Raw genomic sequence first — 22,778 nt, forward strand, 5'->3', positions numbered from 1 at the left:
TACACACCTATGCTCATGTCTTCACACATGCCCGCATGCAGAGGAGTGCACACACACACACATACATGAGACAGGAGGCACAGGCTTGTGCACACACACAGTCATGCACACAAGCTCACATGCTCACACACACAGTCATGCACACAAGCTCACATGCTCACACACACAGTCATGCACACAGCTCACATACCTATTCCCGTGTCTTCATACGTGCCCACATGCAGATGAGTGCACACACCCACAAGACAGAAGGCATGGGCTTGTGCACACACACAGTGTCATGCACACAAATTCACATGCTATCACACACACCTATGCTCATGTCTGCACACATGACCATGTGTAGATGAGTGCGTGCACACACACACGAGATCGGAGGCAGGGGCTTGCACACACACCTAGCTTAAGCCTAGATCCCTCTGCTCCTGGCTGCTCATCACAGGGTCTGAAATCACAGTACTCTGCCTGTGACAGCAAAATCTAATGTCATGAACCTAAAACAGACAACAGACGATCCAGGGAGGCTGGACAGGGCTAGGAACAAAATGCGTGCACCCCGACAGCAACTCTGTCCTAGGAACAAAATGCGTGCACCCCGACAGCAACCCTGTCCTAGGAACAAAATGCCTGCACCCCAACAGCAACCCTGTCCTAGGAACAAAATGCCTGCACCCTGACAGCAACCCTGTCCCAATAGCAACAGCCTCAGCCTTGACAGCACAGGACACACTCCTACCCCCGCCCCAAGTGGAACTGGTATCTCTCCTGCACTGAGGTACTTTCCCAGTCCTCATGGCTTCAGGGTGGCTGGTGAACAACCATGAACTTGGGTGTCTTGGAATTCTCTTTCATACGTGATGATCATCATTGTTCTCTGCTCTCTTTTCTCTCCTATATAGAGTTTTCTAACCCCAAACCATGTTTATATCTTCCAGTTTTATAAAAACTGTGCCTTTTTAAGATCCTAATTTTTTTTTTCTTAAAATACCCCAAACCTTAAGGTCTTTCAAGGGAAACAGGTAAAATTATAAAGTTAAAATCTGGCAAGTTCCCAGGGACTGGACATCAGCCACAGGCATGCTAAACATTAATAGGGCGTCCTGCCTGCCCTGGGGGCAGCACCTCTGATGCAGAAAATGATGCCATCGGAGACAACACCAAAGCATCCTGCTAAATAAAACCAAAGCTGTTTGCAAAAGAAGAAATCACAGTCAATGAGGAGGCACAAAGGTGCTCCTGTGCTGCAGCCACACTTCCTGGGGGCCCGGCTCATCGCCACAGAGGCACACGTGGGCAAGACACGGCTGCAAGGTGCCGTCAGCCAGAGCCGTGTGTGTCTGTAACATCAGTCTTTAGATACTGAGATTCTCCACATCCTCCACAGCACAACGGAAACAAAGGGAAAGAGGACCATCGGACGTGGAGAAGTGACCTCCGCAGGATGTGCGTGGCGGGCGACATTTGTGGCTTCCAGCGTCTGCTGTGGAGACCAGAGACCCCCACACACTGACAGGTGCAGGCGGAGGAAGTGGTGACGGAGTATTTATCGGCCTCTGAATTATCGGAGGGGCCTCAAAACTAAATTTAAAGTTGTGCCCCCGCCCTGGAAGCAACACGAGTTATTACATGACATCCGTCTGCTCAGCTCAGGGATAAATTATGTGCTGAGGGGATAAACTGTATCTTAAAAAAGCTTGTGTGGGCTTCTGTTGCCGTGGTAACCACCGTGCCAACCACCGTGCCGCCATCACTCCTTTGCCTGCCTATCAAAATCACAACTGGAGCAGAAAAATCGCTCTTATTTGTCCCATTAGGACTGCTGGTTGTTGCATATAATTACTTAAATGACAAAAGACTTGCCCAATGGGTAAGTCTCTTGAAGGCAAAGAAATGGTCAGAAAATGCGTAAGAGAGACTTAACCAGGGGGCGGTGACTGTCAATCCACAGTGGCTAAGTATGGGGACAGAACACCCCATGGTCCCCATCCTGCTGGGAGGTGTAACAAAAGCCCTGATCCTGGTGTTTATCATAAACCCCCACTGACATGGAGACATCAGTATGGAACATCAGACAGTCAGCTGAGATTGCCAGCTCCACGGCAAGGGTCATGCTGCCTTAGTTTGGGGTGACAAGACTTATGATTTCCTATAGAATGACATAAAGTCAGACAGACCACGTGCCCCCAAAGTCTCCACCACTGTCACAACTTGGCTCAGGGAAGGTGGAAGGTGGAAGGAGCCCGAGGCGCAGGTGTCAGCTCACTGACCTCATGCTCCGAGTGTCCCATCCGCGGAGGGTGGTGTCGTTTGCCGTGGCCACCTGCGTGCAGTTGTGATGTGGGCTCCACCGTCCTGAAGTGAACTTCAGTTGTCCCTTCCCTTCCAGGGACGCTGAACTGGCCAGCTGGGAAGGTCATGATATTTCCCAAAGAAAGGAGAAGGGAAGGGTAATTAATTCTTTTCAGAAAATTCAACAGGATATCTTATATTTAAGGATATTATTGAAAAAAATTATTGAGAATAATTAGGAAGCTCTGTCTTTGTTTTCTTCCCTTAAAAGGCAAGAATGTTTGAACCTTATTTGGAAAAAAATATAAAATTGAGCACAGTAAAAAATAGAAAGCATATTAATAGACTTCTATTAAAAAGGACCCGCTTGCAAGTGTGTGATTAGAGACAATCAGCTCGAACTTGAAGAATACAACAGGAAATAACTCAGACATCTGGCTCTCCCCAGGGACAGGGACGAGACAAGTGGAGTCCACAAGATCGGGGCTAGAATAGCACAGGGACACCGTTTCTACTCATCAGATACTGGTTTCCACACACATCCTCTTCCTCTCCTTTATCTTGAGATCCACGAATCCTTTACTCGGAAGTTAATTAAACTTCCGCAGGACCTGGCAATGAGGACTTTGCCAGGACCCGCTGGGAACTGTCAGGTAGGGCAGAGAACAGCGCAGACCTGCTAGGAGCCCGGGAGGAGCTCCTGGCCCTGCCCACCTGGGATCATTTCAAATTTGGGGTTGAGTTTCAATCACACAGTGACTTCTAAAGGCAGAGAGGGCCCAGGCCTGCCCGGCGGCGCTCTCAGGGGCACCTGCCCCCAAACCTACCCCATGTGCATGAGTCACTTCCACTTTCCTCACTTCAGCTCCCAAACCCCTGTGCTTTCTCCCTCTGAGAGGAGACCTGGAGAGCAAGTGGCCAGCCACAGCAGGGCAGGCCAGGGAGGGGTTGGAATGACTGCAGGGAGCGCCTGCAAGAGTCCTGGGGCCATCACCATCTCACGAGCTCCGTTAAGGGCCAGGCTGAGCAGGTGAGGGAGCAGGGCAGCCCAGGCTTGACCTGATCTAGGCCTGGACGCCCCAAGAGAGGGAGCAGCTGTGTCCATGGGGTCTGCTGGGAACCCCAGAACTGGGAAGCTGGCCACTCACAGAACAGAAGCATGTGGGGTCCTCAGTGAGAAGCAAAGAGAGCACCCCTCACTGGGGTGTGAGGACGTTATGGCTCGGAGCCCAGAGGCCGCAGGAACACCCATCCCCTTCACAGTAAAAAGCCACCTGGGGCTGGAGTTACAAGACCCAGCCAGCGTCTTTCTATCCGGCAGAAACAGATTGTGGGAGCAACTGGAGAGCCCCAAACAGTCAAGGGTAGATGCTGAGAGGGACAGTCCCCATGAAGAGGTGCAAAGACGCTAAGCTCAGTCGGGAAGAAAGGGTGTCAGGCCAGGAAGCACCGCTTGTCCATCTCTAAGTTTTTAGAAACCAAAAGCCAACTGCTCAGTAGAGACCTGTAATAACAAGAGGCCAAGCAAGGAGGGAACGCCGAGACCTGCAGGGGAGGACAGAGGCGGGGGGGTCTGCACCTGCACAGAGGCCATGGGCAGGGTTGGGCCACACCCCTCACAGTTCTGGGACCACCAAGGCTCTGGGGAAATGTTTGGCAGGGCAGCACCTGCAGGCGGGGTGCAAAAGGCCAGAGGCTCCCTGGACCTCCAGGGTGACGGCTGCTGCCCACTCCCTCCCATGTTTATGTGAAGCTATGGATGGTCCCCCAAGCCCCATGCCCAGCCCCCTGCCCACCTTGCCCACCTTGCCCACCTCATTCTTCCCCACAGCCGCCGGGAGGTCAAAGGGCATCTCCTCAAGAGAGGCCTGGGGCCGGTGTATTATAAAGCCCTCTTAAAATGTCCACTCCATGGCCACAAGCACCAGGGGTGGCTAATCGGGCCTCTCCCCACAAATAGCTGAAAGGCTTTTCCTGTTCCTCGTAGAAGTGTTAACTGTGGCCCCACCATGCAGGGACACTGTGGTAGGTGTGGGGCCCAGAGAGTGACCAAGAGAACCCATCTGGAGGACACAGCGGGGAAGAGCAGCCTGACGTGAGGCTCAGAGGGGAATCCCAGGCAGGACGCAGGCAGAGGCAGTGAGGGGTACAGTGGGGCAGGGGAGTGGGGCAGTGGGCAAAGGCAGAGCCCACAACTGGGTGGAGCCAGGTGGCCCCTAAACACCAGGCCAGGATGTCTGCAGCCAGCATCTGGCAGCCATTGTCGGGTAGGACTGTGGGGACAGAACCATGGGAACGGGGCAAGGAGAGCCAGGGCCTGGCCTGAGTGTCGGGAAGGACAGCAATGGACGCAGAGGACTGCAGGGTGGTCCCCCTTGCCCCCCACCTAATGACAGCAGACACAAAGCCGTAACTCATGTGGGGATGCACAGAGAAACCTGGGGTCTCTGCCACCAGACCCCTCAGCCAGGGTGCTGCTGCCTGCACAGCTGCTCAATGCCCTCCAGCCAGGTGTCCCTACCCACAGGGCAGGGGGCCTGGGAGCTCACTATCAGATACTCCCAAATTCCCAGAGAACGATGATAGGCTGCTGGGTCAACTGCCAGGGACAATCCAGAGAGAAAATAGGAAAAGAGGGGACTCTGCGGGTAGGGTGACACATCACTCCCCGTCCTAGTGCCTCTCCAGGAGTTTGTAAGGTCCCTGCTCTTTGCCGCCCTCCCTGCATGGGGAGACCAGCCCCCCTGCCAGGGTGCAATTATTTTCCCCTGGCACATAGGACGCCGGGCTCCCTGGAGACGCTTAGCATGGTAAACATAGCCAAGCAGACTGAGGGAGGATGGTGGCTCCCAGAGAGTCCAGGCCACATGCCTAGCCAGGTCAGCACCATGAGGTCTGAGGAGGGCACTGCATGAGGCCATGGGGCAGGAGATACGGGAGCAGGAACCTCGTGCTGCAGCCCCTGACTTCTCAGCTATGGGGCATGTTCAGTAAATGTCGATTTGGGAGCAGGTCAAGTAATTCTTTCTGACGGCAGTGATGGGACACAATCACCTAAGGACGGGACTCAGCAGCAGCACCGGGGAGAACCACCAAAGGGACTCAGCACCGTATGTTACTGGAGACAGAGTGAGTTAAAATTCAGCTCTAACTTGGGTGGCACCTGTGGCACAAGGAGTGGGGTGCCAGCCCCATATACCAGAGGTGGCGGGTTCAAGGCCAGCCCTGGCCAAAAAAAAAAAAAAAAAATTCAGCTCTAACTTTCAGTGCCTTGACCTCTACATAGATAAGATGAATGAAGGAATGTTTCTGTAGCATTCCTTTTAGGAAAAAAAAAAAAAAAAATAGTCAAACAGAATATTCTTAAGAGCAACTTAGTTTTCTGAAGATGTAGTTAATGGCAATGATTATTCAACGAAGACAACTAATATAATAAAAACCATAAGACCAGCAAATAAGGGCAGGGAACTTATATTTCCTAACCAATCAACATTGTGTTCTAATTATTTTTCTATTAAACATACTGATTTCTCATCAGTCTTCAGAAAGGTAAAAACAAGGTCCCATCTCTCGAAGGTCAGAGCAGCAGAGTGACCTGGGCGAGCTGATCCTCATGAAGCTCCCTGGGAAATGTCCTCAGCCGTTCTGTGAGGAGAGTGGCCGTGACAAAACTGACCGGTTTGGGGCTGTGTGCTGGTGGCCAGGATCAGGAGGGTGCAGGGAGGCCACCCAGGCCAGGCTGAGTGAGGCTGCAGAGCAGGGATGGGAGCAACCTGCCAGCGTGAGGAGGGCTGAAAACGGGGGACACTGCAGGTAAAAAGGCATGTGGGTGCAGGGGCCACGTGGCCTGTGGAGTCCCTGCCCCTGGAGCAACTGGCCTCCACCCAGCACATCACCACACAGGCCAGCTGAGTCACTAGCCAACGAGGCTACTCGAGACTCTGAGTGCGTTTCTCTGGCTTTGACCCTGCAAGCTGCCACACACGGAGCCATGAGAGAGGAACTGGGGCCATGGTCCAGCGCCCACTGCCCAGTGAGCTGCGTCCTGCCAGAAGCACATTGGTGAGTGCACAGCAGACTCCCACTCAGGTCTCAGTGCAACCCTAGGCGACACCCAGAAAAAGCCTGGGCAGATTTGAGGGAAGGATCAGCAGGGTGTGCCGGGCTCCAGATGCCTGCTGATCCCCACGGAAAACTGAGGGACAGACCCGAGCTTTTTAGAGCTGGTAATCTTTGGTCATTTGTTAGCACCAGAGAACTCACACAAGGCAGTGACCAGACTGAGGGGGCCTCGAATGACTCTCGGCAGCTCGGAGACAGGCCCTGGACCCTTGGCGGCATGGGGGAAGAAGAGCACCCAGAGGATGAGTGACGGTCCCATGGCCACAGTGGGCAACCTGTATCCTGATTCTACCCACCCACCCTGGCCACACTCAGCCACACAAGGGTTCGCAGGGCACGGTCAGCTTTATGCTTGCAGGTATGGAGAAGTCTGGAAGGTAAATGTTAAAAAAACTCAAAGAGATGCCACCGCCAGTTTGAGGGGGTCTACTCAGGGCAGGCGGCATGGTGTAAGTTGTAAGGTTAATCAATCACAATTTTTGCTTTCCTGACATGTAGACAGAAGTCGAGCAAGCCCACAGGGCGTGGTGTGAGGCTGCAGCAATCTGTTTTCAGCATTAAAGAGAAATATTCAGTGCTTCTCCAGGGCGCGAAGAAAGGAATGATTAAAGGCATCCCACAAACCTTCCAGACGCACTGCTAATGCTGGGACACGAACATGAACACACTCTCTAATGAACAAAACGACCTGAGTGCGTCCTCTTAGCAGCTCACGTGGGGCACAGCTAACAGGAGTCTCAGGGTAAGATTTCCAGACACAAAAAGCTGTGCTCTAGTCACCAGGAGCCATACAGCCAGCAAGGCAGCTGGATGTATGGAGAGGAACAGCCAGAGACACAGCACTGCAGCACCGCAGACCCTCAGCCCACATGGGTGTATCACAGCAGGCACTGCCTCCCACCTCCCCCGGACAAGAACGCCAGCTAAAGGAGCTGCCAGCTGCAGGGTTTGGGGTGCAGGAGACACGAAGCATCCTGTGGAGCCCATCCCAGGCTGTGTGCCCTGACCTGCAAGGCAGGCTTACGAAAGGCTGAGACCACCCACCTCGAGTCTCTTCTCTTCGGGGACTGACATGCTCTGAGCCAAGCATGGGGGACTTGTTCCCTCACCAGTGACTACTTTAGGCAGGACATGTGACCACGCCTGATGGACACAGACACTTCCGGGAAAGGTGTTCTCACACACAGGGATGCACAGAGAGACCTGCTTTCTCTTCACTGGTGTTGTGGGAGTGAGGACGTGATGGCTGGAACTGCTGCAGCCGTCCTGCAGGCACACGGTGGAGCCAGGTGGATGTGAGAGCAGGAAAAGACACAGCAGCTAAGGCCTTGAGGACACTGCTGAGACACGGCACAAACCCACCCTGGAATGGCTTTACTTTCACGAGTCTGGCGACATCAGGGAACGAGACTCCCTCACTGTTAAGGCAGTTCTTCCGTCTTGCAGCCACATGCGTCCTACCTGCCACACCTTTCCAGTCTCCGGCTGGGAATTTCAGCCCCAGCTTTGAACATGAACCCCCTGAGCTTGAAACAATCTCTGCTTCTACAGGGCTCCCCTCAGGCAGGCTGGGCCCTTTGACGCTGGGCTCTGTCTCCTGGAACTCTGTGTGGCATGGGGATATTAAAGGTGCCGCCCTGCCGGGTCACAGGGTTAAACGAAGAAACACACGCCAGGCATCCCGACAGTGCCGAGCACGTGGCTAGTGCCTTAAAGACGATGGTCTTCATTTTTACTATGGCTCAAAAACAACACTTGAGAGTGCTGAGCTGTGTCCTGAGGTGTCCTGGGGATAAGGACACAGGGCAAAGGCTGCTGCTGACTTCTGGAGTGCAGACCATCATGAGAGAGCAGCACCTCCCAGGGCCGAGGGAGGTGATGGAAACGGGACTCGCTATGGAGTCCCTGAGGCCGTCACCACCTTCAGGACACCAAAGGGGAAGATGAGGACGAGGATCTGGGCAGGGCTAGCCAGGTGTGGGGGGCGGGACAGCGGGGCCATGCTGCCTCCAGATGGCAGGTGCTGGCAGCAGCAGGGCCAGGACAGAGAATGCAGGTAGGGCCAGGGTTACATGGGCAGCCTGGTACCCGCAGTGCACACAGACCATTGATTGCCCAGTCCCCGGGGAGGTGTACTCTGAGTTAAACAGATTCACCCCTCCTCAAAAACCAGAGCCTTCTCTCATCTTGAAAATGTACATGGGTTGTTAGGGGCCACCACGAGGTGAGAGAATTTGATGTCACTTTAAACTTATTAGTTTTTCTAAAAGGACTGTACTTGTAGGAAGACTACAGCTAAAAGGGTTTTCACCCTACTTCATGACACCAAAACCTAAGCTCTGTTTCTGGATAAAAATGTATGTTTTAAGCCCATAAATGCAGGGGTGATCTCCAATCTATATAGTCAGGACTGCAAAGGCCATGAGTACAGATTTAAATTATTTTACCAACATGGACTAGAAGAACATAAAGAATATTTCTGTGATACCCACCAGTGAGACGTTACCGATCTGCTGGGGAGATGGATCTAATTATAGTCAATTATTTGGACTGGGAAAGGATCTGTTATAAAGAGGGATGAAGGGCAGCAGAGCGGTAACCAGGGTGCACTGTGTCCCCCGTGCCTGAATCATGGGACCACTTGCTGATGTGGGGACAGTGATTTCATCACAAAGTAAACAGACTGCTTTCTGCCACCTCAATCTCTTTCCTCTGGACTTCTTGCCTCTGTACTAGGGTCTTCTTGGTGACCTTCCTATTGGGTGGCCCTCACCCAGAAGCTAGTTTTGAAGCTCATGTATTACAGCTGCTCCACCATCCACCTGGCACGTGTGTAGCCATATACACACCTATATATCCATACACCAATGTATCTACACACCCATCCATGTACCACGTATGCATGCATGCACCCACATACCCATCCACACATCCAAATACACGTGCATCATGCATGAGTGAGTGTGTGGGAGATGTGCTCATCCAGACATCTACGCATGGACTGACATACCCACTCATGCAGCCATGTACCCATGTATCCATCCACACACCCATCCACACAGCCGGGCGTGCACCCTGCACTTACCCCACACCCCCATCATGCAGCTATGTCACCATTTGTGCATTTACCTACCCACCCATCCATTTATCCAATAGACACATACCTCGCCACCTGCCAGCACTGTGGAATTATGCTGTCCCCACATAAGTCCACTGTTAAACTGACTTAGGTCCCTACTTCACACCTGTAGATACTGAGGCGGGCAGGCCAAGGACCCTGCCCTGGGTCTGACTATTAATGAGAGGCAGAAATGGGCAGACTGTGCAGTCTGCACGGTGGCTTTGATGCAGGGTCCTCCCTGCCCTCAGTGCCCTCTCATCCTCCTCATGGCTCGGGTCCTGGAGACTTCCATGAACATTCCTCTGGCCCAGCCTGTGCCAGCCTTTTCCAGCACAACTTAAAATTTTAGATTGGAGGCATCACCTATTTACTCCATGCCCTATAACTGGATGGCACATTACAAAAAGGCAGAGGCTATCTCTTGATCAGAGCTCCATCTCACACTGCATTCCATCCAGACAGTCCTCGCCATGGTGGACACTCAGGACACCATGCTGACGACAAGCTGAGTCAAAGAGCCCCAGCCAGCAGCGCCTCCTCCTGAAATATCCTTAGCCCTAAATGTTTACTTTTTATTATCATTAAGAAGTCTTTTGAGAGTTTGATACTAGTTTGCAAAATACTTGATACTCAGTTGCAAGATAGTAACACTGAGCTAATTTTTTGTTAATAATTTTTTGAAGATCTACTAGAAGATACAATATGCAGTAGAACCTCCCTACACTGACCACCTCCCTACACTGACCACCTCCCTACACTGATGACTGCCTTAAGCTGACCTGACTTTCACAGACTGAACATGCATCCCATGTACTCAGGGGAGGACCAACCCCCCCCATTCAGAAGCAAGGACTTGAAAAATTAGGGGAGCATCTCATTTAGGGGCATTCCCCAGAAGCTGAGCATGCCCGTCCCACGCACATCTATCTGTGTAGAGCTCAGCTCCCCACCCACACCAGGCTGCAGGGAGGCTGCAGAGGGGTGTTGTCCTGGCTCATGCTGCCTCAGAGAACAGAGAAAACAGACCGTGTGACAAGCTATCGCCGCCCATTCCTACATCAACCCAGCCACCATGCAGAAGTGGGCACAAGGAAACAGTGTTCAAGGACGAATTACTCCCTGTGGCCATACTGTAGTCAGTGTTGGAATCCAACCCATCTGAACTTTGAGACTGACAGAGCAGATGGAATGAACTAAACACATCTCTTTCCTCTGCTCCATAATCTCTTCACTCAAGGAGGTGGGTTTGGAGAATAAGAAAAGAGAACAAACAGGGCCACCAAGGCACTGTGGCTAGGAGCAGGAAACACTCGCCAGCCACCCCACAAAGCCCCAGCCCCCCACTAGACCTGAGATTAAACTCAGCTTCTGCTCATCAGTCTCTCTGTCCCCCACACTTGATCTCTGTTTACAGGCACAACGGGCACGACATAGTTGACGTGAACAATTTTCCTGACCTAGGAGGTCCTCCCAGGCTTGGGGACATTTTAAGAATTCAATTAGAAAATTTCTAACAAGAACACTGTGTCCAGAAGCACAGGCTCCCCCTCAAAGACGTGTGGCCGTGTGCACAGCCGAGCAGGTGGCCCCCAGGCCTCCGCAGGCAGGAGCGTCCTGTGTGGTCAGAGGCAGAGGCGCAGAGTCCTGCCTCCTTTGTGCTGCCTCCACCCTCCTTGACAGCAGCTATTTATTTCGACGGCTGGTGGAAGCCGCTCGCAGGTGAAGATGAATGAGCACAGATGGAGACACAAGGCCGCCCTCTGCCTCCGCGGGTCCCTGGACCCCATGGAGCCCCCTAGACCTCCCCTGAGCCTGCTAATGATTATAAATGGCAAAGAATCTCCAATTTAATTGCGAAAGGTAATGATGCAGTGAGCATAAGATTAGATTCACCACAGAAGGCAATATCCTCAAACAATAAAAAAAAAAAAAAAAAAAAGAAGCTGGTATGAAGACGGCTGCAGTCGATAGGAAGGCTTCGGTGTTAAATGCCGCGGTGGAGGGTCACAAAATGATATTGACAGAACTGCTGACGGCAGATAAAAACGGGACAGGAAACCGAATTGATCTCTGAGAAAATAAGTTACAGATTAATCACCCTACCATGAAATCCTTTTGAGATGACTTAGGGTCTGAAGATGTGTCCACAGTTTGACTACGGCCTGGGACTGCAAAGTTGGAGCAGGAGGATTCTACCCTCCCTCAGGGTTGGGGCTGGAGGCCTTTTTCTTCCTGGCTCCCTCCCCACAGGGAGAGGACAGTAACTGTGCAGACGGCCACTGGCTCTCCTGGCACCAGGGATCAAGGCCTCTGCCCCAAGGGTCCCCAAAGCTGCAGAAGCCTGGCATTTTAAATTGTCTACAGTTCTGCAGGAACACCCTGCTAACATGCATGTGTAGGGGAGTGGACTGGAGAGGGCTGCCCTCTGACCATGACCGAGACTTCCTGCCAAGCTTCCCAGGAGGCAGAGAGGAGGAACTCACCTCCCCCATGGACTCAGGGTGGGATTCAGAGGGTTGGGGGCATGCATTGCATTCCTGAAAAGTTTCCTCTTTTATTTTACAAGTTGGTATAAAATTTGCTTCTACTGTAGGATGTGGAGATATACCCTATTTTTGAATTTTTCAATAAAAATAATGATTTTTTTCCCTAAATATTATTGACAGTCTAGGAAAATTGACCAGCACTTAATTTCACATTAAAAGCTTTGACCATTCAGACGTTTAAAACTTTACCAAGACACTTAATATTTTTAAATTTTAAAGTCTCACTTTTGTGGCACAAATAATGATGAATCATCATTTATGCTATCTCTTCAACCCAGAAAGGTGAAGAAAGGATTTATTCAGATTGTAAGACACCATGAGAGAACAGAGCTTAGCAAACATCACGGGCAGATACAGGAGGCCACCCAGGAGAAATCTGACAGCAGACGCATCCGCACTGCCTCGGCCCTGTGCAGACACCCAGCCCAGCCTCCAGAGACAAATGACATCATGTGCCCCAGCACTTCAAAGTTCTTGCTTTTTCTCTTTTCTACAGTTGTTTTTGTGACAAAAACAAATGTAAGGAAATTATGAATGCATGAAAAAAACACATTTTAAAAGAGAAAATTTTAAGAAATCAAATATGAAAAAATATATTAATATTTATTCTATGAAAGAGAGAAGTATTTGAAATGATACATATTTGAAAGCAAAACTCATTCCAAAGAAAGTAAATGCTAAAAGTTAATTTTATAACTCAGACAAATACACAAAAAAGCCAGTCAACACCATGAAATTAATACTACATAACTACTCCTACTTCAAGGTGTGTTTTTAACCAAATATACTTTAAAATCCATTCCTTAGAAGGGCAACACACTTGAAACAGAAGACTATGCTTTAGATACGACACCTCCTGCCCTGGACAGAGTGTGAGGAAAGGCAGGTGTTTTGTCCACTGCTGGGCTCCCCACGGCCTCTTGCGTGGCCCTGGGCAATGTCTGCCCAGCTTTTACCTGAAAGACCCTCAATTCTGATTCATGATTCAGTATGTTCATCGATTATTTCATAATTAATACCAATATTCTAAACAAGTGTGAATCGAGTTGTGTATTCTGAATTTAGCCTAAAGGACCCGTTTAAAAAACACAAACAACAAAAATCTCCCTGACTCTCCCCACTTACCACAGCCTGGCTTGAGCTCTCCTGTAGGTCCCACAGCAGGATGTGGTTGTCAGCCAGCGAAATGACCTTCTTGCCATCTCCCATTGGCTCCCAAGTGACACTAAGAGAGGGGAGTGTCAAACATTAGTACGGACATCGCAGTCCCCAAACCGCCAGCCACCGGCTTTTACCATTCCTTATAATCCAGCAAGCTCTGCTCCTGCTCCACAGTCACTACAAAGACTCACTGGCATTATTACCTGATGATGCTTGGGGTGGACACTGTTTCCACTGCTGTGGAGTGAGCTATGTCCCCCCAAATTCATCTGTGGAAGGCCTATCCCCAGTGTGATGGTACGGATGTTCCCCCAAGTGATGTCCCAATAACCCCACTGGAAACTGAAAATACCATAGGCTGAAAATGCATCTAAGACACCTGTTAAATTAAGTTTAATCCAAAGCTGCCTCCTTATGTCTTTTAAATTCAAGGTTTCTCTGAATAGAACAAACAGACCAACCTGTTCCTGGTAACAAGTATCTGAGTGTCCACTCACAGCAGTCACTTCAACTGCTCACGGTGGCCGACTGTTGAAACCGTGTTCCCGTAAGGCAAACGCCGAGCTCTAACAGTTCAGCTACCTCTGCACCTCACTGCTGCCTGCCGGTGTCACTCTCCTTTTTCTGCCCAGAAAGTCTTATGGACCAAAAGGCAGCACCAGAGTTGCCTAGAACTCTATATTCTGTCTGGTTCAGGGGACTGCCCAATTTGAGAATTGTTCTTTTTGCTCAGTTAAACTCCATTATATTAAGTTGTCTGAAGTTTTTCTTTCAAGACGCCTAACCTACTGAAAACATCACAGCTTAGGCAAGCCATGCTCAGAACACTCAGCCTACAGTTGGGCCAAATCATGTAATACAAAGCCTCTGCTATGATGAAATGTTGAACAGCTCATGTGATTTATTGAATATTGTACTGAAAACAAAAAGCATTTCCTTATGTTTGGGCCAACCTGAGCCATAGTTTTCATCACCTGCAGCCAAAACCATCCATACTGATGTGAGGCATGTTTGAATAATTAACAAAAGGCCCCAAAACGTGTCTCTGTGGTAAGGTCAATGAAAGATGGAAACTTTTTTCAACTTGGTCACAAATATGGGCTTTGTCTTCCCAGATGAAATTCTAGAAGTGTTTATTCATAACAAAGAGAACTTCCTTCCACGGGTCTAACACCTGAGTGACTGAGGGGTCAGTGGGGAGCAGCTTCCTCTCTCTCCAGACAGGACACAGCTGATCAGGGCTTGCTCAGGCATTCTCCCTCACACCATCGTTTCAAGCCCATCCGTGGAGCTGTTGTTACTTTTAACCATAACACTGATATTCAGTAGAACCTCTGTCGGTTGACCACCCAGGAGACTTTTAACAAACTCGTCAATATACAGAGGGGGTCAGCAGAAGGACCAAGGCCTTCTAGGTCCAGTGTATGAAAATTAGCTCAACCTAAGGAGGTGGCTGGTGTGGGAGGGGTCAGCTGTCAGCTGGGGCGGTCCTACTGTGATTCAAACCCACAACTTCTTTCTCATTACAGTTTAAGTAACACACAGAAAGCTCACAGAGCTGTGATGACAGGTACACATCTCCTATATTAGACAAAGAGTTTACTGACTGTTTTCTAATGGAAACAGTAAAAACACCACAGCTAAAAGGATGCCGGGAAACCTGCTCCCCAGTCTGCTGCCCCTGAGCAGTTAGGACAATGGCCAGTTCTGATTCTGAAGATGCTTCCTCAGAGCAAGATGGTCACACGTGTCTGGTAGTCTGTTTTGCAGGTAAAGGACAGGGCTCAGCAGGTCCACACTGGCTCCCAGGGAAAAATGGGACATGGGACAAGGAGGGAGGGGGCGGCTCACAGCTCCTGTCCTGGTGCAGAGGAGGCACTGAGCCGTGCGGGGCATTTTCTACACGCCAGGGCAAGGAATCTAGATGGCTCCTTACCAGGTCTCACCAGTAACCCAGACCCCTCACAAAATTTAAAAAAAAAGTCCTAAGCCCACAGTAACCACAGGGATGGTGACCACTCACACAGTGCTGGCAGGACGCAGCCTAAAGGCCACCCCACAGCACTGGAACTTTCATCAGAAACTCCAGAAAGCTGGACATTCCCCACTAACACCCAAATGGCAGGATAAAGGATGAACCCATCTGATGTCAGAGATCAACCCCCCAATCACGCAGCCCCTTCTCGCTCCCACAGCCCGGCTTTAACCACACAGACACTAATCTTGGCGGCCTTTCCCGGTGCCATGAATATTTGACTAAGGTTTCCCCAGCCAGAGGAAAGGTTTCTGAAGTGCTCATCCAATTTATTAAAACTCTCGTATTCCCCACGATGACTAGGAGCCTTTGGGGCACATGACAATTAATGTGGGCAGAGGAATTCCAGGAAGAGTGGCAACACATCATAAAAACGAGGCCACTTTCATAAACTTAGTTAACCGTTAGTGCTTTTGGGTTTGGAGAAGAGCCAACAACCCTAGAATGAGAGAAAAGTTTAAGGCTTTCAAATAATCAAACCCACGTGCTCACGCCCAGGCACGCACCACCACGGGTCAGGGATCAGCACCCTCGAGCCCTGCCTCAGAGGCCACCTGTGCCCTGTGATTTGCCCACAGTCCCAACGCATAGGGGTGTCGGACTTCTAAGGCTACGGGAAAACCAAGCTGGGGCTGTGAGGGTGGGTGACTGTCACAGAAGCACGAGCAATACAGCGAGCTATAAAGGGCGACTACTTGAGAGCAGTGGGGGGAAGGAAGGAAGCAAAGCCACAGGAACTTAAGGGGCACAGTGATCTGGGGTGATCTGCGCTGGCGGACTTGGAGCAGTGGTGTGCCCGCTGAGGCCTGCACACAGCTCGGGGGAGTCGCCGTCTCACTCTCCACCAGGAAGCGCTGGGTGAACTCAGTGAGCTCCAGCTAAGAAGTGGGAAGGATCAAAACATGTTCTAGAAATGTTTTTACCTAAATGCTTTTTTGTTTAAGTCTGACATTTAACTTCACTAAACTTCAGTGATTAAGACAACTCAGGGTTTTTAGGAAAAGTAACCCCAGACATTTTTTTTTATTTACAAATAAAGAAAAATTTAAAAAGGATAACCCTTAAGATTTCTGATACCTAAGTTTTAAGTACAATGTTTCAAATAAGCTGAACTACCCCCACCTACAAACACTGTGCAGACAGGCCTACATCAGACCCTGCTGCAGAGTCAAGGATCTTAGGTTACCCTCTGAGACGGAATGTGACACCACGGTGATAGGCAGGTCTATCCTGACAAGCTAACAAAGTTTCATGCCCAGACATTGAGAAATCAGGCATTACAAAAAGGGCTATAAACAGGAAAACACAGCATGGTGCCAGCTAGAAACACAGCTTCCAGGGCACCACCCATCAATCTTCACAGGCTCTGCTCTCAACGCATGACACACCCCACAGAGTGTTTACCCCTTGGCTGAGAAATGCCCTCTTTCCACTCCCTACACTGGGAAAGTCTTACTCCCCCACCCGTCCTAAGCAGAAGATGTCACACTGTGTCAGGAACAATACACTCCCACTATGTTCCAGAGCATTTACGGAGATTTGGGGTTCACATGTGGTCCTCAGTGTATCCTAGTGCAGTTACAGCAAGCCAGGGGAACACCCAGGAACACCCCAGAGCATTTACAGGGAGCCAGGGGCACACCCCGCACACCCAGCACACTCACAGAGCCAGGGGCACATGGACAGCACAGCCTCAGACTGTTCTAGGACATTTTGAAGCAGCACCCATTTCATGTCCCAGGGAGTTGATGGTCAATTCCAGGTGCATGAGTTTCCCAAATCCTCACTTATGCATTTGAGTATCAATTCTGAAGCTATTGGGATTCTGTGACTCACCTCCATGTCCAAACCCAACAGCAAATCTCCCTGCAGACACACCACAGGCAGCAACACCTTCTTGCCCCGGCTAAAAAAAAAAAAAAATGGGTCATCTCGGTCTAGTTTTGCTCAGGCCTGGGGTAAAGGAAGGTGCCGGGCGGGGGCCTGCCTCTAGGAAATCGCAGGGCACCAGGCCGCTCATTTGCTCCTCAGGCAACAGATTTTCCATCTGCCTTTGTATGGGCCAAGGGATACATTTCTCCAAGAAAAAGCTTATATTTCTCAGTTATATTATCAGAGGAGACAGTAAAATGAGTTTCGAGTGGCTGTACAAGTAACTTTTGATATCTGAAAAGAAAAGATGTATTATAATTCGAAAAAGATACACTAAAAAGGCTTAAAAGAGTAGAGGAGGTAACACTGATTTGCTTTAGAAAATAACTTGGCTTTGAGTTCTTACAGGTGCAAGTTTTAAGAAACGTGATTGTGTTCTGAAGGTGACAATGGACATAGTAAGATTTCGGGGAAGGCTGTGCACAACACAGGGACATGGGAGAGGCAAGGTTGTCAGCAGGCAGTCCGTGGAGACGGGGCTGACTGAGTTTCTGGGAGGCCCAGGAGAGCAACTCATCAGACTGACCAACAGCCGGGACCTGAGTGGGACAGGTGTACGGGGAAGGGCCTTTGCAGAGGCCAGATAAGGCATCACCTTGCAAGAGGTCTATGAACCTAGCTACGCTAACAAAGCTTGGTGCACTTCTGGAAGGATATTTGTGGGTGGCTGTATGCTTGTAGAGTCAGGCAGCTCCCTAAACACCCTAAACACACGGGTGCTCTGTGAATCTACGCTATTGTTAAGAGATAAATGTCAAAGCAAAGAGAGGAAGGGGCAGGAAAGAACATCCCAAAGAATCCGAGCATAAGCACATCAGATCCTATAGACATCAGAAGCCTGACACCAGCGAGGTGCGTTCCTCCTCCAGGCAGGGCCAGAACTGAGCCTAAAGTACAGCAAGCAGTTTGCAGAGCACAACACAGAGACGTGGCTTCTGGGAGGCAGTACCTGTCTCCTGCCACTTCACCTGGCCCCCCTCAGGGAATGGGTGAAATGCCACCTCCAGGTAGGAGTCCCATCTGTGAGATAGCTGGGATTGTCCCACATCCTCTGTCCCACACATGGCCACACGAGAGCTGTCACCAGAGCCTGGCTTCCCGGTGGGACTATCAGTCCTCACAAGCACTGACCACACGCTGCCCACTCTGGTACAGCAGCCCCAGCACAGACCCTGCCCAGCATGGAGAGCTGCTGATGAGAGTGCGGGGGGAAGAGCCAGTGAAGAACGGCCATGCTCCCCATCAGTACACGTCCTGTGCATTTGTAGATGCACAAAAAACAAATTCGGAAAAAGAGTCTGTTTATCAAGTACAACTCAGTGAAGACTGGTCCATCTTAGAGCCCATCTGAGAGTTTGCTACACAGTGTGATAAAGAGGTTTTACTGTTGACCGGTTCTCAGGTTCTGAGGGTGACAACGTCTGCCCACGCCCTTTCAGGAGGCTGCACACTGCACGGTGGTGTTTGTGTAGACTAAGCTCAAACTGACAGGCAGTGGGGGGGACCTCACCTTGCACATTCACCCAGGGCATCTCGGTGGAGGCCCCTTGCCACCTGGCACTCCAGTGTCCAGCTTGGGTTCCCCTGCAGCACCCATTTCTTCTGTCAGTGGTCGGCACACTCTGGGCAACAAAAACTTTGGAGTAATTTTATTTCTCTCTTTCTCAAACTCTAAATGAATGCAAGCAAGACTTCTATTTTATTTTTGAATGTCCGACTCATTGCTTTCCCTTCAGTCTGACCTAACTCCCAAGCCCGCCTGCCACACATGCCATGGGCACCGAGATCCTCTTGGCACGGCCCACCTGCAGCCCATGCTCAGTCCTGTCTTGGCCTTCATTTGCTGTTTCCCCACATTACAGGGAAATTCATATCATCTTATCTCATGGAATTTTGGGGCAAATGCTACTTTCTACAGAAGTCTGCCTCAACAGACCAGTAACGGTAATTAGCACTTATGGACGCCTGCCCTGTGACAGGCCCTGCGTACAGTGCTGTGACATCCACCTTCACAGATGAGCTCTGCCAACTGGAAGCGTTCAGGATCAGGTGCTGAACTCCTGTCTGTCCAACTAGCCAGCACCACTCACCACCAGGGAGCGTGAACAGCATGGAGGGCACCTTCCCGGTACACTCAGCTGAAAACCTGCCGCCCACACTGCAGCTCACTGCAGCTGCTAGAAGCTGCCACAGAAGTGTTTGGAGATCTACTTTTTTTTTTTCATTTTAGCAGTGTTTAATGAAAGCTGCATATAAGATTATTTTATTCCTGCATCTTCTCAATTGTTTCTTCCTTGTACTTGCCCTTTTCCTTTCCTACTTGGCGAGATTCGGCTTTTCGTTCAAGGATCGTTTTGCGGGCTTTGTCCAGTTTAAGCCTAGTAATAACCGCCTTGCGCGGTGAACGCCCACAGGGACAGTTGTGCCACTAGCCTTTTCCCGCCGCACCCACTCAGTGTAGAGCGCATATTTCTTCCTGTAAACCTGGACTACTCTGCCAACCTGCTGACCTTCACAGTGCCCCTGGACAATCTGAACTTCACCATCCTTTCAGATGGGCATGGCTGGAACACTGTACCTCTGTCTCAGCTCTTTGAAAAGAGGGAAAGACATAATCTTCCTGCCAATGTGGAAGGTGCACTGGAATGTCTTTTGTGGTTCTTGCTTCGGTCAGAAGTCACAAAGGGATTGAACTTCATTTTGGCCAAACTTGGAGTACTGTACACCCATCTTGAGTTCCCAAAGCTTTCCAATGGGCGAGCGCGGTGGAAGTTCCATGAACGTTTTACCCAGAAGTTACGTTAGGAGACCACTCTCAAGGAAGTAACACTGCCTGGACTTGACTCTGTATCTCCGCACGATCCCTCCCGTCACTTCTGTTTCCGAGTCCCCAAATCCCCTGACCCTCCATCCCTCTGCTTCCCAGTGGCCCTCAAGTTAAGGAGAAAAAAGATCAAAAGCAACTCCAGTCCCCCTCCCTGGCTGTTATTCAGCTGGCAGAAGATGATCAGGACCCCCAAGGTCAGCAGCCACTGTGCTTAAGAAGAGACCGCTACAGATTACAGGCGCTGGCCTAGGAAATCCTCATCTGCTGCCTCTTCACAATATCTACTTTTTATTGATCTAAGGATACCCTGGTCATATGGCTGGACCAATGAAGTCACATTTGGAAGAAAGGACACAGCAGAAACATTATTTGTGAGGAGAACTTCAGCTGGAGGTTGAGCAGAACAGTGTTTAGGAATTGCAGACGTTATCTAGTTGAGAAACTTCCACAAGTGCCTGTGAAACCAATCAGAAAAGACGTCCCTGGTGATATATGCTTTTTTGTTAGCATAGTATAGAACATTAAGGACAGAAGCTGTGCCTCTCACAGCAAGTTTACAGTTACGCACACCTGCCACATTAGCACCTCCCAGCACGGGAATCCTGTCCTTGCCATCCTTCCTTCCCACAGGGGCCGTCTCATCAGCTGCAGGCAGCAGCTTCTGGAGCAATAACACCAAAACAGAGGTGCGGCATCAGCATCATAGTCTTGTTCTGGCACCAGATTTTCATCAGTGACGACCTTGGCACACTCATCAATAAAGTTTCCACTGCTTGATGATCAGCAGATGCTTTATCAATACAAATCTTTAAAAATTTGCTTGTCTTTTCTTAAATTTCTTGCAACAGACTATTGATGTCCACTCTTCCTTTCAGTTTTCAGTTAATCACAGTCATCCTTGCTTGTGTCACAGTCAGCCTGCCATTAGGCAGCAGGTGTTCACCCTGCCGCTGACGGATCCACTCCTTCCATACACGATTGAGATCTTCATTTTTAGCTTATGCAGTGTTTTCTATTTTTCATTAGCTTCGTTCATCACAATCAGCACAGACCCTCAACAGTGTAGCCTTCATTTCTTTGGACTGTGTGTGGTGGCCATTCCAACCCTGTGCTCTCCCATCAGGCATTTCACTCACACCAGTTTCTCCAGCAGCTTCACTTTCTGCACTACAGATAAACATAAATGCGTCCTCCTCTTCTTATCGTTGTCACCCATGGGGTATCTACAGGTGTTTTGGACATTTTCAAGAATATTTTATATCACAGAGCACAGTGAGTGATGCTCATAGGTTTTAGACAATCTGTGGGCATCGTGGGAACCTGCTGTTGGTGCATCTGGCCTACTACATGTGATGTTTTACCATCCTTTGTCGGCATGTTTGTGTGGGGAATCTTGATGTGCACAGAAAAGACATACTGTAGCTGACGGAGGCTGGGAGGGTCTCTTTACCTTTAGAGATGCTGAATAAACTGTGTGTTGGGCACTTGCATTCTGACTTGAACCTGTCACATGAGGTCAGGTGTGAACTTTTCCACTTGTGGTATCATGTCAATGCTCAAAAAGCTTTGAATTTTGGAGCATTTCAAATTTTAGATTTTCACATTAGGGATTCTAATCTTGCACCATTTATTGAAGAGATTGTCCTCTACCCATTGTGCATTCTTGACACCTTTGTCAAAGGTTAGTTGGCCATATATGTGTGGGCTTATCAGCTTTCTATTTTGTTCTTTTGGTTTATTGTCTGTATTTAATGTGGCACCATACTGTTTTGATTACTATGGCTTTGTAATATAACTGGAAATCAGGAAGTATGGTGCTTCCAGCTTTGTTCTTCTTTCATACAATTACTTTACCTATTAAGTGTCTTTTGGGGTTCCATATGTATTTTAGGATAGTGTTTTCTATTTCTGTGAAAAATGCCATTGGAATTTTGGTAGGAATTGCATTGAATCTGTAGATCACTTTGGGTAGCATGAGCAATATGAACAATATTATTTCTCCCAATCCATGAAAACTGAATATCTTTCCATTTATTTTTGTTGTTTTCAATTTTTTTATCAATGTTTTATAGTTTTCAACATACAGATCTTTCACTGCCTTGATAAAATTTATTTCTAAATAGTTCATTCTTTTTGGTGCTACTGTAAATGAGACTGTTTTCTTAATTTCATTTTTGGACAGTTCATTATTAGTGAATGGAAATGCAACTAGTTTTTAAATGCTGACGTTGTATCCTGCAACTTTACTGCATTCATTTATAGGTCTGACGGTTTTATGGAGAGGTCTTTACGGTTTTCTATAAATAAGATCATGTCACTTGCAAAGGAAAATATAATATCTTCCTTTTCAATTCAGAAGTCTTTTATTTTTTTTTTTTCTTGCCTAATTTCTCTGGCTAGAATCATCAGTACTATGTTGAAAAGAAGTGGCAAGGGTGGGCGTCTTTGTCTTGTTCCTCATCTTAGGGGAAAGCTTTTCACTATGGAGTATGAGATTAGCTGCCAGCAACATATATGTCATTCATGACCTTTAGTATGTGGAAGTTATTATTTCTATAACTCGTTTGTTGAAAGTTCCTGTCATGAAGAGATACTGAGTTCTGTCAAATGCATTTTATGCATTTATTTGAAAGCTCCTATAATTTTGGTCCTTCATTTTGTTAATTTGATGTATCAGTTATTGATTTGGGTATGTTGAACCACCCTTGCCTGTCAGAGGTGACTCTCCCTCGGTAGCGGTGCACA

At 49.2% G+C, this 22,778-nt stretch overlaps 1 protein-coding gene across 2 annotated transcripts in view; it reads right to left on the reverse strand.

Annotated features, from left to right (window-relative positions):
* EIPR1 (EARP complex and GARP complex interacting protein 1) overlaps window positions 1–22,778 on the reverse strand; it is a 148,963-nt gene that overhangs the window by 8,449 nt on the left and 117,736 nt on the right. The window contains exons 1-3 of one of the 2 annotated variants that reach the window (XM_023518423.1): window positions 17,111–17,168; window positions 13,204–13,303; window positions 2,268–2,404 (exon numbers count right to left, since the gene is read on the reverse strand). In XM_023518423.1, the coding sequence (XP_023374191.1) occupies window positions 2,268–2,404; window positions 13,204–13,287 (221 nt within the window). In that variant the 5' untranslated portion in view covers window positions 13,288–13,303; window positions 17,111–17,168. Of the gene's footprint in view, window positions 1–2,267; window positions 2,405–13,203; window positions 13,304–17,110; window positions 17,169–22,778 lie in introns of those variants that run through there. The other variant, XM_003798558.3, reaches the window with a different exon arrangement.

This window comes from Otolemur garnettii, unplaced genomic scaffold, assembly GCF_000181295.1.
Source record: "Otolemur garnettii isolate 467f Iridium unplaced genomic scaffold, OtoGar3 scaffold00139, whole genome shotgun sequence".
Taxonomy (NCBI): Eukaryota; Metazoa; Chordata; class Mammalia; order Primates; family Galagidae; genus Otolemur; species Otolemur garnettii.